The 17,731-nt window shown below is 50.0% G+C and overlaps 1 protein-coding gene across 3 annotated transcripts in view; it reads right to left on the bottom strand.

Moving 5' to 3' along the window:
- The window catches only part of ldah (lipid droplet associated hydrolase), a 60,676-nt gene that overhangs the window by 14,422 nt on the left and 28,523 nt on the right, over positions 1-17,731 (bottom strand). For all 3 annotated transcript variants that reach the window (XM_018734170.2, XM_018734187.2, XM_018734179.2), the window contains 2 exons: positions 9,598-9,767; positions 1,124-1,364 (listed from right to left, as the gene is read on the bottom strand). In XM_018734170.2, coding sequence (XP_018589686.2) covers positions 1,124-1,364; positions 9,598-9,767 — 411 coding nt within the window. The remainder of the gene's footprint in view (positions 1-1,123; positions 1,365-9,597; positions 9,768-17,731) is intronic.

Below are 17,731 nucleotides of genomic sequence, written 5' to 3'. Positions count from 1 at the left end.
GGGACAAATACCAATCAATGCTGTCAGTGGTACAGGACTAAATCCAGGCAGCGGTTTGAATCAGACCTGTATCTCCACTGCCCAAGAGAGAACCATCATACCTGTGATCACATAAAAACCCTTTTCAAGATTCACATAAATAAGCACTGACCCTTCAAACACCCCAAACCTCCATATTAATCCTCATCTATTATTAATATGATGATTATTAAAATAATTATTACAACATAAATCATATATATATATATATATATATATATATATATATATATATACACACACACACACACACACACACACACACACACACACACACACACACACACACACACACACACACACACACACACACCTGGGGGTGTATAGCAGCATAGTGTAGTGGGTAGAGCTGCCACCTTTGGACCTGAAGGCTGCAGGTTGAAAACCCACCTCCTGCTGCAGTACCAAGCCAAGGTCCCCACCCTAAATTACACCAGTAAAAATTACCCCGCTGTATACACGGGTAAATCATTACAGGTGACTTTGGGGTAAAGTGTCAGATAAATGACCAAATGTAAATGTTTACAATAATAAAAGCAGTGGCTAGAGAGACAAACACAGGTTGTGACAGCTTTCGGAACACGAGAGCGTGAGGACACACAGCACAACAAGGCACAGGCCACGCCCCTCCCTGTACTCGAGGTCTGTACGACCGAGGCCTCGTCGTGACCTTCGTCCAAGAAGGACAGCTGGACTCTGTGGCCAAAAGCAGCTTAAACAGTAATCAACGCAGGACGGGTTGGCACACGTCCTCAAGAGCGACACAGTGGACTTTGGGGCTCCTGCGAGAACAAGGGACACGTTCGGTACGTATGTCTGTCCAGCAAAGCACCCGCCACCACACTTTGGTTGTCTTGCGGTGGTGTAGGGCCTCAGTGTGTTGGGTTTGAATCTGTGTGAGGTACCATAGTGGGACTGAGCTGACAGTGGATTACCGCTGACATTTGAAGGAGGGAAAAATGTAGTGTTCAATATCAGTACTAAGTTCAGGTGTCCAGTGAGAGTGTTTAGGGTGTCTTTGTTACACTGTGTGTGTAGTGTGCGAGTGTGTACAGGCCAAAGACCTCGAGCGAGTGGCTCTCACCCACGCAGTCAACGCTGAGCAGCCTGACGGCAGCGTTCGTGATCTTCGGGTCAAGCGAGCTCAGACCCCTCAGGGCGAACTTCACGATGGACGTCTTGAGCCCCAGGGGCAGCAGGGAGAGCAGGAAGACGGGCAGGTAGGTGGCGTAGCGGAGCCTGCACAGCACCGGGGTCATGAGGCGGCCCTGCGGCGTCGCTGCCATGCGCTCGATCGTCGGAAACAGCAGCACAGACTTGAGCACCTGGTGGAAGAAGGAAAAAAAAACAGTGTCCTTTAATATTTATTAATAATCAATAATTAATTATTCGTTCATTACCTTCGTTTGCTGGCACTTTTGAAAGAGTACGGAATAAGGCAAAGTATCTCATTCAAAGGCACAACGGAGGGCCCCCTGCCTACAAGCCCACTTTAAATACATTGCAAAGGACCTGGGCTTGAATCCCACCTTGAGCAAGGTACTTACCCAGAACTGACACTGTAAAAAGTACAATGCTGTAAGTTGCTTTGGAAAAAAGCAGAAGCTAAAGGACAAAAGTAAGCAGCTCAACATCATAAGCTGCTTTAGAAAAGTGCTGGCTGAACAAGTAAGTAATAAGTTTCCTTTTGCAGCGTCTGCAAAACACACGCAGTGTGTCCCACGCCCCACCCAGGCTCTGAGCGACGCACAGAACCCGCAATGCACAGAGGCAGTGAAGATGCCAAATAAACTTTTATTGGAGAGAGAACATCTCTGTCTCCAGCCTCACACTTTTACATGTTCATGGGGGAAGAAATCAAGTCGTTTTGTGCAGAGCCAAGTTTTCCCTCTGCTCCTAATTGACACCTCCACACTGTTTAGGATTAATGAGCTGGCACTGTTGTCGCGTGCTGCTTCCCGGCCGTGGCAACACCAACGCGCTGCCGGAGCACTGATGGAGCGTTGCTGGAGCGTTGGGATACGTGGGATACAGGCCGAGCGGGAAACACGTAGGATCGTTCGCCCTCAAACGATCGACGGCCCTGGGACGGCCCAGCCCCCGCATGGCACGCGTTTCCCCCGTTGCTCCGCAGCTGGCGAGGCTCTCGCACACAGCGCTGAACCTGCATCCGCCGAACCGACACGTCCTCCGTCAGAACTGGCTGGAGAAGAAGGGGAAGGGATCGGCGCCGGCCAACTGCGTCCAGTCGGGCCTCTAAACCAGACCTGGGCCGTTAAAATCGTGGGAGGAAACAAGACAAGAGAGGAAGCCGGAAGAGAAAATTCCGATGGAGACAATACCCCAAATCCATGTAAAATTACCGCCGTGGGGGGGGGGGGACAACTCAAAATGGTTCAAACGTGCAGGTGCTCTCAGTGGAACAGGACGGAAACATTTCACCCTGGAACGCTGCACATGTGTCGACAAGGCGCACAATCGCCCTACCACTCAGTCGAGAACACGCAACCGCGGGACACCTGTACCCAACTCAGTTTGCACATAATCTGGAATCTACTAGAAAAGCAATATTTGGAATGAGCTGAGAATTTCCTTATGGACATGGATATAAAGTATAAGGAGCCCCAGACCAGTGGCAGCTATATCAGGAATGCAAGGAAACTTTTTTAGCGACCAATGTCCTTCTTTCTTTCTGCAATCAGAAGCTTCAACAGCGAGAGACATGGGAGCTCAGAGCTGGAGTGAGAGAGAAACTGAGTGAGTGAGTGAGTGAGGAGGAGAGAAGGGGGAGGGAGGGAGAGAGAGAGAGAGAGAGAGAGAGAGAGAGAGAGAGAGAGAGAGAGAGAGAGAGAGAGAGAGAGAGAGAGAAGGTTAAACACAGGATGCACCTGCCTGTATTGGCCGGCAGTAATAAACCCAACGAGGCTCAGCAGAGCAGGCGAAGAGCTCCGGTACCGGGGTCACACCCTGCAGTGCGGCCCAGATATTTCTCAGTGAAAGGAAGCGGAGCGTCCTGTTACACCCCGTTACACTCCCCCATGTGACCACGCTCTCTCAAGGGATGATATGGGACTGCACCTTATTTGTTCCCGTGTTTGCAGACAATTCGAAAGGGAAACCCTCGCAGGGAATCCGGCCAAAACCAGCCGTCGTGAACAAATCTCTCCGAAGAACGCAACGCAGTGACAGCCAACGTTCATGGGATCCTACCCGAGAACTCTTTGGGGAGGGTGAAGAACACGGCTGAGGAGGATTACACACTGTATATTCATCAAGACGAGCATAAAACCCTGATCGTTCCCCAAAGGTCCGTACTTCTCCATCGTCCGAAGAGCAAGAGAACTTTAAAGTGATGTTCTCCACAGTCAGAACCCGTCACAGATGAGCACCACCATACTCCTTAGGTGAGCATCCTGGACCACCGTAAACTGGCCAGCAGGTGGCGGACTCCATGGAGCTGCCACCTTTCACTTCAGGAACGTGGGTTCCAATCCCACCTCCTGCTCTAGTACCCTTGACCAAGGTAGTTATCTCCAACTGATGTGGTAAAAACAACTGTTATTGAGCTGTGTAAATGGGTAAAGCACAACGTGAGCACGGAATGACAGTAACAGTTTGATTCGGAGAGCGGTGGAGCGAAGGTGTGTGCACACTGTGAATGTGTGCGAGCGCTCCTGCGTGCGGAACTGTGGAGATGCCACAGTGGAACACGTTTGCAGGTAACCTTTGATGTGTAAATCAGCAGCGGCGATGATGAGAACCAGCTCCAGGTCCAGCAGGGTGAAGAATGCAGGCAGGAATGCAGAGGAAGTGCTCCGTCTGCAGAGAGAGCACCTCCACCGCGCTGGGCCTGCGAGCGGGAGGAGGAGACGCGCTCATCTTTTCTCCCTCCGCTCTCTCATTCTTCAGGGAAGAAATGCACGGTGTGGCAGGGGTCAGGAGAGCACCTGAAAGCCCCCGTTTGGCATCTCTCCGCTGGAGTGAGCTGTGTGCGCTGGAGAATTCAAATCTAAAGAGCCAAATGTGACAGGAGAGGAATTTTAATGCCACCGCAGGAACATTTCTGACAGCGTTCTACGCAGCAGCTGCATAAGAGAACTTCTGAAGGAGAAGATAAAGCCTGCTGAGGGTGGGCTCAGACTTACCCATAATGCACCTGGTCCGTGGCTGAGCGGTACAGACATGGGACAAGAGCCACTAGTTCTGGTCACCATACCATAGTCCACGAGCAGGGATACATCAGCATAACACCCGCTTTACAAGAGCGCAGGACTAACGTGGCTTTAAATTAATTTTTTCACTTGTTAATTTGTCTGTTAGGTTTGTATGAAGCATGGGTTTAGAAGGTTCAAAGACGACAATCAGATGATGGTAAAGAAGTGTGAAATATTCCACTGCATCTCTCTCCCAGAAACCAAGAACTGGACTAAACACAGGCATTATACAGAAGAAATTTCAAGAGAAGAATATCGACTTAAAATCAAGTCAAGCAATCTCAGAGAGACAAGGGTTAATAATACAGCGAGATACTCTACTGCAAAGATCATCCACAAGTGAAGTTCAGGCAGTGAAAGATTAACATGTGAAGATACGAGTCTTCAAAAAGTCGGAGGAAATTCAGAAAATGATGACCAGTAGAAGACCTCAAGTTGGGCGAAAGCTCATCGCACAATTTATGAGCAAGAGGAGAAAGCGAGCGCTCCTGCCATGCATGTCGAGGCAGCCAGGGCCGGAGCCGAGTCGCACGGGTTACCATCACAGCTCCAAGTCCACGCAAGGTGCTCCTACACAGTTAACAAAGCGCTCAGGGCTGTGAGGTGTGTTGAGTGTGCTGAGGGAAACCCCAACGGCACTCTGGTGCTGTACCGCAAAGCCAGGACCCTTAATAAGCTCTGGAGGCGTATTCGTTCATGCCGCGGCACCGATCACCAACGCGTTCTTGTTCTGGTCATAGAAGCACCGCATTTTAACTGGATGCTAACATGGGCTATGCTGCCAGCCCGGCTCGAACCGGCAGCCTGGCTGAGGCTCTCCTGAAAACCCACGCTGGAGAATACGCTCCCGTGGCCTCGCCCTCTCGCTCTCCGCTTGGCCGTGGAACTTCTGAGCTGGGAGGGAAAGTGAAAAGCCCTTCAACTGAAAACAAACAGACTTGGGTGGCAAGAAGGTCTCTTCAAGACCCGAGACGTCAGTCATCTTCACCGCCAGATGGAAGCCGGTGGAAACCACGATAAAAAAAAAAAGAAAAAAGAAAACCTTTAGACTGAGTCACATGGGCACTGAATTAAGAAAGAGACAAGATGAAGTTTTGCTTAGCAAAGACAACTAGTTGCATCTCAGGTGTCCACACTGGAGCTTCTGGATGAGCAGACTCATTGAGGCATATCTTCCAAAGTACTGAAGGTGAGGTAAATGAACTGAGACATGCAGCACTGGAAAAACCGCAGCGCTACAGATCAGAGCCTCCACTGTTTGGAGCTGGTCATGTCTTTGCAGCCCGTGCGTTTCGACTATGTTTACACGAGCCACGTGTTTACGCACCCTGGTTCTTTGAAAAAATAGGAAACATCCGGATTGGTGGACTGATTTAGTATGCGATAACACCGCTTCAAGCTAAACAAAAACAAACAAGCGGCTGTTGCTGCGGGGCAAGCTGTACGCCAACCGACGTGAGAAGTCGAGCAGGCGGGTGGTTCTGTGGAAGAGGGAAGGGCAAAGGGCCCCAAAGCGCCGTCTGAATGCGCAGCGGTGATCTATCGCTCAGGCTCGGCGCAGCGATTCAACATTCCGGCACACTGGAAACACACTAATCACTTATCGCAACACGGCGCTTAATTAATCGGGGCTGGCACCAGAAGCTGTTAATCACTGACGTGGTCATAAACTGCCCCTTCGCTCCACTTTATGGACTGCAAAAGGTTAAAAGTGTGTTTAACACGGAATATGACTCTTCACACGGGTTCTGACCCTTGTTAATTACCACGGAAACATAGGCTTTTTTCATCCATATGCCAGTCGACGACAGGCACTGTGCAGGACCCACTTCCTCACACCCTCGTAGTTCCCAGCACCCTAAAGGTTGCATGTTTGCAGGGTTGCTGCCAAATGTCGACGACTGATGGATCTTCACTTGAGCCAACGCTCTGACTGTGCTGAAGGGTCGGAAAGGATTTTGCAGAGTTGTTCCCTCTTCTTCGTTACCATCTGTCTTCTTAAACACACTTATTAAACGATAACAGCATTACCCATGTGCATGATTATCTGTCATTTTGTTACTAGTCTTAATTTTCTACTTGTAATCTGATGAGACCTTCAGCTAAGCACTTTGTGGAAGCCATATATGGATGGGTGCTATGTAAAAATAAACATGATTGTGAAAAAACAGCACATCAGATCACGCGTCCCTCCGATAATGGGAAACATCCACCAGCAGGGCTGCCAGACCTCGGTGCTGTTGGCCTCCTGTGCTCCACGGCCTGTTTACTCTTTGTTAATCCCACGGATAAACACCACTTGCTTCACACTTTGCGGCCATTAGCCGTTGTTTATTTGGATCTAACTGTTCTTGTTTTTCTTTTATTTCACAAATCGTGCCTCGTCTACTAATGGCCTCTGAGAGGGGAAACGAATGATGCACCCAGGAGGCTCTCGTAGACGAACTCCTACAAGTTCACGCGAGCGTTTGCACCGATCGGTCATGCCGGCTTGCAGATTAAACTCTGACTGTGTCCAGAACTACTTTTTCGGATCGCGTTCTTGAAGGATCTGAACAAACAGGCCTTTGTTCCATCAAGGTGAAGTCTGGGTGTAAGACATGCCTTGTGGAGCCAGCTAAAACCGCCTCTTCTCCTGTGCTGAAATAGAATCAGATGACCTCTTTAAGAGGCTATGCATGAAGCTCCACATGGTCATCAAAGCGTGGCCCTCAGCAGCAGGATCACATCTAACATCTTCACGAGATTTCCTCCACCACGAGCATCACACCACGGAACACCTACTGGTGCTGATGGCAGATGTGGGTAGATGAGTGAAGCACTGCGGTCAGGTCTGCAGGGCTGTGCGGCCTGGAAGGGTCTGAGAAGAGTTCCTTTATGGGAAGTATCTGTCGTTTTGCGAGGAAGATGTTCCGTAGCAGTAATCGCCACACATTACTTATTGTTTTGGCAGGTGTGCTCTTCTGGCTCCTGCCTGCTGGTCGTGCCCTTTCCTCTCACTGTGAGGTGAGCTTAAGACGGCTGTGAAATATTTTAAGTGTTTCCTAAGTGGCAGAGACTGCGCTCCTCTAATGCGCACTCCACAGATTAAGCCCTATGGGAAGGCTGAGTGAGTGTACAGACACAGACAGACAAACCCACATAGAGACACACACACAGGGGCTGCTCGTCCTCTGCAGGTCTTCAGTGTTTTCCCAGATCCTCAAAGGAGACTGCTGGTGGGTGCAGGGGAAGGGAGGTTGCATTCCTCCAGCAAACTTTGATTGACCCACAATCCTTCACCACTTCAGTGCCACCCCCTCACTGATTCCTTCCTGCTTCATCATGACCGGGAGACCTCCTCTCTGGCTCCTTCTTCCTTCAGTGAGAGTCATTTCATTTCACATCGACAATATCTGACTGTGGCCCGTGAATAATTTTCTCCTTATGTACTCAAGCGGACCATGTAAAAATATTCAAATGAATTAACCAATGCATACTTGAACGCTGGATTTTATAGGACCGTAAAATCCCACTGAAAAAGCAAGCAGCGCGAGAAAAATGGGACTACACTTAAATCTGAAAAAACTACAATAATTGAGCAATAAAATGGATCGGGAGAGGACTTCAGTGCTGATGGTGAAGACAGAACTCAGTGACAGCTGTTGTTTCAAGGACTAATGATCAAGAACAAGGGATCCAGCAGTCAGGAAACATGCTGAACACCAGCACTTGGTAGAGACACAAGGAAAGATCTAGAAAAGATCCTCAATGGTTCTGATGTGTCCACAATAGTTAAGATTACAACAGTTCAGTCAATGGTATTATAAATAAGACTATATGAATGTGAAAGCTGGACATTGAAGAACACTGAGTGCTTTGAACTGCGGTGATGGAGAAGTGATTGGGACTGTTAAGGACAACATGTATATCCTGGGAAAAAAAAATACAGATAGATGATGGATCTAGTCAAACTAGAACTTTCATCAGAAGAGTTATCATGCCTTGGACACATCATGAGAAGTTTGGATTCTCCTGGAAAGGGGGCGATTCCAAGTACAGAGCTCATATGATCATTCTGTAGAAAGTGCAGCCTTGGCTTCAGTTGTACAAGCCATGATGAAATAGACGGCTTGTTTTCGGGAAGAGACACACTGTTGGGTTCAGAGGCGGCTAGTGGACGGCTTACCACTGTACACACACGCGTGCGCACACACAGACTGTTCATTATGTCTTTGAGGATCCAGTAGCAGGACTGGGCTTATTGTGGTCAATCCAACACTTGGGAACAACAGAACCAGGAAGATGTGCCAGACAGCTGTCCCCCAGCTCCTTGGGGTGCCAGGACCCGTAAGTGTGCTGACGCGCCCCAGGCAGCTGGCTCATACATGCCGAATCGTACTCCTTTCCGTACATAAGGCTGCCGTCGTACCCAGGCTCCGGGACGCAGGCCATTACTCCAACATCAACATGTGAGCTGAGAGGAACAGGAGTTTCTGATTATCACACGTCGTATGTTACCGAGGGGAACCGCTCGCGTTCGCTCCCTGGCAGCCCATGCTCTTCCGCAGGAATGAGAAGTCTTTGCTTCACGGCTTAATATTATTTTTTAAATTTAACACGGTCGGGCTGTGTGAACCTCTGGGTCACGAATGTGCTTCGAAGGGTGGCAGGGGGCCAGGTCTGCTGACTGGATGAGAGAATGAACCTGACCAACGGGGAAGACACTTACACCTGAACACTAACAGGAGAAGTGGTAGAGCTGGGATGCGCATCTAAACTGGGCTTCATGAAGCAGGGAAAGGTGATGAGTTACAGGTAACGCGCGGGACTGAGGAAAGGGAGTGGGGAGGTGGTGGTGGTCTACACTTCAGTCTTTCAAAAAACTGAGCTCAGACAAGGGCTCCACCGGGAGAGGATTAAATGATGTCTTTCTTACCAATAAACAAGAAAACAGAACCAAATTTGATGGTACCTGGAAAAAGATAATGGAGAAGGGGAAGTGGGGGGGGGACAGAAGACTGGGGGCGTGAGGTCTGCTTCCCAACACTTTTCACAGCCCTGCATGAGTGCAGGTTCCTCGCAGCTGCCAACTCGTTTCCGAAAATCCCATTTCCAGTGCCGAGCTGTAACCGTGCCGGGGCGGGTGCTACGCGATCCAGGGAAAGTAAATCACCATTGGGGACTGTTTCCATCTGCATGCTCCTAGGTGGACTAAAGCCAGTAAAGTGCGGTGTCGTAGAGGTACCCGCAGAAGAAATTTGTTCTTCCGCCCAGTTTGCAAAGTGTAGAGGACGCCCTGGGAGCAGTGCTCCGAGAATAGTGCTTTCGTTTGCCACACCTGTTCCCATGACGACACTCTCACCTGAAGCCGAGGCTCCCGCTTCATCATGTCCAGGATGATGTAGCAGCCGATGGAGTGGCCGATGAGAACCAGCCGCGTGTCTCTGGGCACGTGCTCCCTGAGAAAGGCCAGCTTGTGCTCGATCTGGCCCTGGAGGCCAAACACGTCCCCGGTCTGCACTGGAGCGACATCTGCAGTAGAAGGCAGAAACCAGGAGGAGAGGGTTGCCTGGAGGATAAGGCACTAAAAGCACTGGCTAGGAGGCTATCAGATCTAAACTTTTCCATGGGCTTCTGAATAGAAGGTTGTGCAGTGATTATAGGTGCCACCTTACACTTGAGGGGTGCAGGTTCGATTCCCACCTCCTGCTGTAATATCCTTGATCAAAGCACTTGCCCTAAACGGATACAGAAAAAAATCACCCAGCTGTTCAAATGGGTAAATCAGCGTAAGCCTCTTTGGGGAAAAGTGTCAATGAAATGAAACAATAATGATCATCTTTAAGAGCCAGCCAAGGATCACAATGCAATTGCTGCCATGGGAGGGGGGGGACGGGCTTCCAAAACACCCGCCATGTCTCTAAATGAATCAGCTAATGATATAAGGCAAATTAGGGTCCTGCAAATAGCCCTGTGGGGCCTCTTCATGCAGTTTCCTTGCTTGGAAATGTGTTTTCAGATGTGCGATCACCCCCTTGAGGCCGATAACCTTTCGATGGAAATGAGTCCCTGACGAGCCCAAGAAGGGCTCAAACGGACGCGCCTCTGCGCTAATCCATCAGGCCGCCCCCATCGCTACTGCACAAACCCCCGAATCGGCGTGTTTGTGAATCGGCGCTGCCAGGTGCGGCTAGCTCAGCCGGGGCCACCTACAAAGGAGGCCATTAATTTTCCATGCGGGGAACAGGTTACAGAGGGCTCCTCAGCACCCCGTGCCATTCCTCCCCCACCCTCAAGCAAGCGAAGAGCCCAGAGTTATTAGCATTTACTCAGGCTTTCCAAGGGGAGTCGGCTGCAGGTTTCCCCCAGTGCTGGCTGCGAACAATATGCGGACAGTGCCGATTCCCAGCCGAGGTTTCCAGGACAGCACAGAGGGCTCTCTGTGGGTTGGTCAGTTATAGACGCTGACAAAGACGGCCTGTGCTACAGTCCTGGACCGAAAATATCCCAAGCATGGTCTGGCCCAGAGGTGCCATGAAAATACATCTTTCAAAACAAACAGAAGTTACGCGAGCCCTTCTAAATTTACTCTGAGGAAGGACGGAACTGCGGGCAGCTTGCCGGATGTGTCTTCCCACCGACAGGCAAGCAAATGAGGAAAAGGTATTCTGGGCCTTGAAGAGTCTGTGGAGGTCGGCGTCCCGTCGCACGAGGGCCAAAACAACACAGGCCGTTAGGACATGATGGCACTTGGCGCAGTCCGGCTGGTAACAGGCAGTCCGTGGCCAGCGACAGAGCAGAAACGCCCACAGAGCAGTTCGGTAAATCTGTCATCAAAAGCGTTCTTTATGGCTGCCCTGCTGGCAGCTGCCTCCTCTATTTCTTTGGCTGGAATGCAATTACTGCTCGTTCATCAGCGTGAAATGGGGCCTTGACACAAGCCAGACCCTCGGCGCTGACCGCAGAAGAACCGACAAAGGCCGAGCAGGTCTACCTGCCTTCAGACCCACCTTGGACCCATGAGCAGAGCTCTAGGGCCAGACTCCGTTCCTGTCTACATTCAGTCTAAGGGGTGCTGAGCAATAAGAGTAAATTACCCCAGTACATCGTTAACTTTTGCCCTGGGAGTCCCTAGAATTACTTATCTGACATATAACTGAACAAGAAAACAAATCCCCTTCAAAAAAACTGACCAAAATAGTATGTATACTCTGTTGAGAACCTGCTCGGTCAGACGAGCGGTGAGACCATGAGAGAAAAGAGAGAACTGAGTAAGTTCAAGCTGGTAAATCATTGCCCATCAGCAGAAATACCACTGGAAGAGTCAAGTGATAACAGGAGTGCCGACTTCTTCAAGATGGCTGCAGTAAATTCCCGCTGAGTAAATTCCTGCTGCTGGTAGTTTCAGGAGGTTGGGCAGACGCATCGCATAATTAACGGGGTCAGAGGTCAATGCCATGAGACCAATTTCGGGACAAAAAAGGATAATGGGATGGGGTAGTGCTCTCATGGTCGGGATGTTCAGTTGGCAGTGGAATTGCCTGCTGACCACCTTGGTAAGAGGTACCTGTCTTAAAACAGCCTTACACTCCACCCCCATCACCTGCTTTGGAGCACACGGCCTGCTCAAAACCTCTAGCACCCCCCACCCCTCTATACAGCCACTGGCCACGGGACATGACAGAACGCCAATAACGTTTCCAGCAGCAAAAATAAACACTGCAAACACTGAGGCTCAAATCACTCGCCTGCCGACCACTTGGATGTAATTAAGTGCTCTTGTGCCGTCGACCTCTGACCCCTGCGTGGCTGGAATGCCGCAGCGCACTGTACGGGAATGCCAGGGAGCAGCATTTTTCATTCTGTGGGGTAAACTTCAGAGCCCAGCTCGTGCTACTACGGCAGCGAATGCCGACGGGATCCTACGATGATCTGTCCTGATTTGTTTCAAACAAAAAAACAGAACAGCGGGCAAACCTCTGCTTTTCGGCATCTAATCCAAAGCGGGAAGATCATGGCAATGAGGGTCCATCATGTTCTCAGCGCCCATCAAACCACTACAAGATAATGGCGGCTCTCTTCCTGTCAAAGCGCCGATCCACCCCGGTGCAGGCCATAATTGCTATGACATCCATTCTCTGTGGTATTACCACGGTGTAGAGCGCTTCGAAGGCCTCGCTCCCCATTTACCTGGCTTCGAACCCCAGCCAAGACAGCGGGATCACAGGGGGTCCTCTGATGAGGTGGAAAGGGGCCAATCAGGGGAATCGGGCTTCTCGGACAGGACACAGAGCGTCAGTCCCGTGCCATCACTCGGGAATGCCGGGAAAAGAGAAAAGGCAGCGCTTCCCCCTAAGCTAAGAGGAACTGGAAAAGACAGAAACCAGACGCCGGCCTTTGTCTTCTTTCGTTTCATCATCCTATCTCCCAATTCTTTTTCAAAATTATTTTTCTTTCCTCTCCCGTTCCCGGGTGGACCGACAACGCTTTTTCCCAGTCCTCGCATCCGAGCCTGGGGCCCTGGCGGGCGGCCGCCCCGGTGCTATCACAGGGAACAGTCATAACAGCGTGACATATGGGCGAGGCGGGAACATACTTCCGAAACGAACTTCCAGAGATTTATGATCCCTGACCCGCTGCTAAACTTCGCCGTACTCCGGGGGACAGTTCTTAGGATTCCTTTAAACGTGGTTAATTAGCTTCTCTCTCTGAGTACATGGACTCAAATTACCGTGGACAGGAAACGTGCCAAGACTAAATGTCACGGCGCATTTGAGGCTCAGCAGTGAGAAGGGAAGCCGTAAGAACAACGCGGCGCAGCGCGGCTACAATACGCATTCTATCAGGTGGCGGCGGAGACTCGGCCCCGGGTTTCTGGAGACCTCGGAGGCGTTCGACACAAAGACGGTGAGCCCCACGCTTCGAGGACCGCTTGGAACTCCCGCTGCACCATCCCTCCATGATGGAAACGCTCCGATACGGACCGAGGTTACGCTAATGTGCAGGAAACACGAGCCGCCCGCGGATATCGCCGAATTAAAACCATGAAGGAACGCAGAGTTTGTGAGAAGCGCAGTCTGCCAGGGAGCACATCCAAAGAAAATAAAGCAGATGTAATGCGAAATATAGACTGTAAAAAAAGACAAAATAATAATTATAAGCTGCAAGACAACAAGGTTATCCATTACAAAGCATATAATTCAACAGAATGTGGCGATCTCATGGCTTGTGCAAAAGAAAGACAATTCCAGTTTGTTCTTAATACGATCAGTCTAACGTTTATTACTTATGACAGAGAGGAGGATGTGTTTTTCCTGCATTTTTTGTGAGCCTCGTCCCACATGCCATGTTTGGGTTTCTCAAGGTCAGTACAAGGGCTGACTGGTGTTCAATGGACCCTGCAGTGCAAATTTTCCCACTGCCGTCGGAGCTGAAAGGGACAAACGGTGGCGCCCAAAACATGGGAACTGAGAGCACGTGTGCATGTTCACGTGTGTGAAAAACCCGGCCCTTTAACCAGCCCTAAACAGTTTAATAGATGGAGTGATTGACTTGTCCCCTGAGGAGGGTAACCGCAGCAGCACACGTGAGAGAGTGGGGTACAGCTCACACCAAGGTGCTCTGGAAACAACCGGTACTGCAGCCCCCAGCACGAAGGCGACAGTGCGGATCAACGATGGGGGCAAATTCATTTTTCACAGCAGTGTGATGGACATTTCATTCCGTCCATTAATGAGGAGCGTCAGTTCGGCGAACGCCCGTATCCTGGGTCAGTGACGTCACGGCTGTCAGTTAGATATATTACAGAGGCATGGAGGTAGACAGATGTAGACAGATATAGACAGATACACAGATAGCTGCTTTATTGATTGCAGAGGATCATAATGCACAGTCGAACGCATTCATTGAAACGCTTCACGAGAAGGGCGTTCCCACAATGGTGATGAAGACCAATCGATTCTTTCTCAGCTTCTTCTGACGGACAGTTTCATGAACTAACCGAAGTAACAAAGTTGCAGGGGGGCTGCTGGAAAATGTGAGCACGCACCTCGCCCCCTGCACTCCCTCCCGTGCCCTTCCACTGGCCAGCAGGAGCGGAAAGGGACCCTATATCAACCCGTGTGCGACACTGAGGAGGACGTGTGCAGGAGGGGCCATGGATACAGAGCTGCACATCTACTGGGTCTGTGAGGCCTGAAGAAAGCACCTCCCGTTTCACAAACCGCTGCGGAGAAAGGCTTGGAGCACAAATCTCAGGACCGGAGGGGTCATGGGTTCAAATCCTGGGCAATGTCCAGCTGCGAAGAACACAAAAACACTAAGAATGATGCAAAAGGGTCACGCAAACACCAAAAGCCATGAGTTCATCTCCCAAATCAATGTGTTTGTGCATGTTGATGTTTCAGGAGATAAATGAAGGTGCATAATGGTATTCAGAAAAAAAGGAGACCGTCCTTTGAACACTCCTCACTCAACACCAGTTGCCGCTTACCCAAAGGCACGACTTTGTGTACTTCTTCAATTCTATTTATCTTCATTACACACCATAAGTTGCATTTACATTTATTTAGCTAATGCTTTTGTTCAAAGCAATCCCATTATTTTCATAGATTTATCGATTTATATAGGAGGGCAATTTTTACTGTATAAAGTCTGGATGGGTACCTCGATCAAGGGTACTTAAAATAGCAGGAGGTGGAGCCAAGATAACGGCCCCAACTACTACACCACCTGCTGCCAGCATTAATTTTTTTATTATAACCGAAGTGTTCTTTCTCCACCTAGCTTAGGGTTTGGCCCCCCACTAGTTGATGTGGATAATCGCAGCCCTTTTGTTCAGTGTCCAGGGACCCACCCCCAGAAGCATATGTGATCATATGTAAACTGAAAGAGGTCAGCAGTACATCAGGGAAATGTCTCAGACACAGTGATGCTCAGTAAGTCAGCGAGAAGCTTCTGCAGCTACCAACAGAGTGACAGAGTAGTGCTGGAGGTGTGTGTGAGGGGGAGGGGGGTCTGCTTTCACATCTTACACATAATCCATCCTTCGGCGCAAACAGAACCCTTACTTCAGAGAGGGGGCGTGGTGGGTTTACAGGAGATAACTGTCCATCCAAGAACCCCGATTCTGCTGACTTGAAGAGGACCACAAACCCAGCTGGGGCTCATTAGAGTAGGACGGCTTTTGCTGCCAATCCCCCCACACCGCCCCGCACCCAGCTCCTGCTTTAGAACCAGCCGGTGTCACGTCAAGGGAGATGTCTGGAAAGCCTGAGCTTCAGAAAAGTGGAAACGGGAGGTGGGGGGGGGGGGGGGCATCAGGGGCCAGCCAGAGAATTTCACACCATACCCCTCACCATCCTCGCAGCTTTCTCTCTCCAGATGGCGAGGACAAACCGTCAAGGCAGCTCCGGTAAAGCACCAGCACTCAGCCATTAGGGGGCATCCTTGAGCCTGGACCAAGTGCAAAGCACTGCACCGTGGGAACCTATCGGTCACGGTTCGATATGTGGGGGACATTAAGGCCAGTCTTCAAAGACTTTAAGAGCTGGCAGTACAGCATCTCAGTGCCACTGTAAGATGATCGCAGTTGTTGATGATGTGTTTCTGTCATTAAGGAGTCCTGCACACAGCACCTGACCCAGCACAACAACAAGGTTACAGAATGAAAAGAGAAAAATATAACTGTACTCAGTCTGGCTGACAGCTTTCTGCTGTCCATGAATATGGAAAGTCAGTGAGAGGAGCTGGTGGACCATGACAGCATCCATCACCATCACTGAATTCTAGGGAATTTCATATACTACTGTAGCACTTCCTGACCGTAACACAGACCGCTACGGTGCAACAGAGCTCTCAGCCTGTGCGCACACGCACGCACACACACACCAACCAAAAACATTCCTCATCCTACTAGGAACAGCAGCAGAAGCTGATCTAAAGGGGATGTTCAGCTCCTCTTCCTCAGAGCTCCACCCCCCCATTCCTGTGGTCTTTTTGCAGTAACTCCCCAGGCGCTTCCTCCTCCGGGAACTGAGATCACAGCTTCACCAGAGACTGAGGTGATCAAGGAGATCACTGCGGATTTGGTCACAAGGCCTCAAAGCCTCAGAGCCAGATGAAGGACAGAAAATGGTGGTGTGCAATACAACTAAACATGCGATGATAATACCAAGGACGGAAAAGAATCAACACACTCCATTCACACTTAAATCTCGGCACAGAAAAGGGCACCCACACCAACGTGAGGATACCATGAAAGGTACAGTCCAGCAGCACCACAGTATGTAACACTACGATGGATGCAAGGTTTAAACAGCAATTAATACAAGCAACAAATGGCAGGAAAAAACCAGAAGATGAGGCCCTAAGGCTGTCCACACTTGTGACAGGAAAACCTCCCACACCCGTTCATATCAAGGGCATAGGGAGCAGCATGAAGCAGAAGTGTCAGTATCTTCACTTGCTCTAAGACTATCACCTAATTATGGGGCCAGGTCTTTGAAGCAGGAGAGAGAGGAGCAGAGGAAACCGTCATCAGATGCCACACTGTGGCTACGCTGCATTTATTTAGCTTTCTTCTTTGCAGGGAGAAAAAAATAGAAAGAGGAATGAAAAAACATTGCCATATGCCATCCATAAGAGGAGAAAATAACAAGTAGCATATTATACATGCTGTAAAAATTACAGGCCGGATATGTAAAGAGCTAATTACACACTTTGTGAGTGCCTTCATAAGTCAAGTCACTCAGGCTCTCGAGTCCAATTGGAGAGTCGGTTCATCAAACGACTCGGCCGAGATGCAGCCACACGGCCACGAGTCAACAGGATGCAGAAGGCGTCTCTACACAACTGTGTTCTGAGGCACTTAATGAGCGTGTGGGCGTCTGAGAGCGCACTTGGGTTTGCTTTTGTATATTTATAAATAGACACACACTCGTATCCAGGGTCTTGCTCATTAACCATGATATTTATTTATTCATCCTTTGGCAATTGTAGCAAAGACAGCCACTGAACCTTTGCTAAGCTCTGGCTGCCCCAGCTTGGTACGGGTTTCAGAGAACACCAGGTCACAAACCCTCCTGTCACAGCTGGCTTGCTCGAGGTTTGTGTGCTTTGGATGGAGGCTGCTGGCTTGTTTCTCGATGGACCCTTCAGAAATCAAAGAGGGATTTGAGACGTCTGCTGAAGTTAAAGCGACTGTGACCGAACAGCCCATCCACATCCACACGGTGAACACAAATTCTTGGCGGTGCCCTTTAGGCTCACCATGTCACCGTTGGTGCCGCGAAGGGTCCGGCAGGTGCCACATCCAGGCCCAGAGCCAAACCCTGCAGTGATTCCACCTGGTGACCAAAGAGCACCTACGCGTTTCTATGAGTTCCGCAGACAATAAATCACAAAGTGGACCTCCCAACACTGGGTAAAGCATTCGACTCCAGCCCAGACGATTTTGCACAAACACAGAGTGTACTGGGGACCTTGTAATGGAAAAG

This window comes from Scleropages formosus, chromosome 15 (genome assembly GCF_900964775.1).
Source record: "Scleropages formosus chromosome 15, fSclFor1.1, whole genome shotgun sequence".
Lineage (NCBI taxonomy): Eukaryota > Metazoa > Chordata > Actinopteri > Osteoglossiformes > Osteoglossidae > Scleropages > Scleropages formosus.
This window is presented reverse-complemented; position numbering and strand designations above follow the sequence as displayed.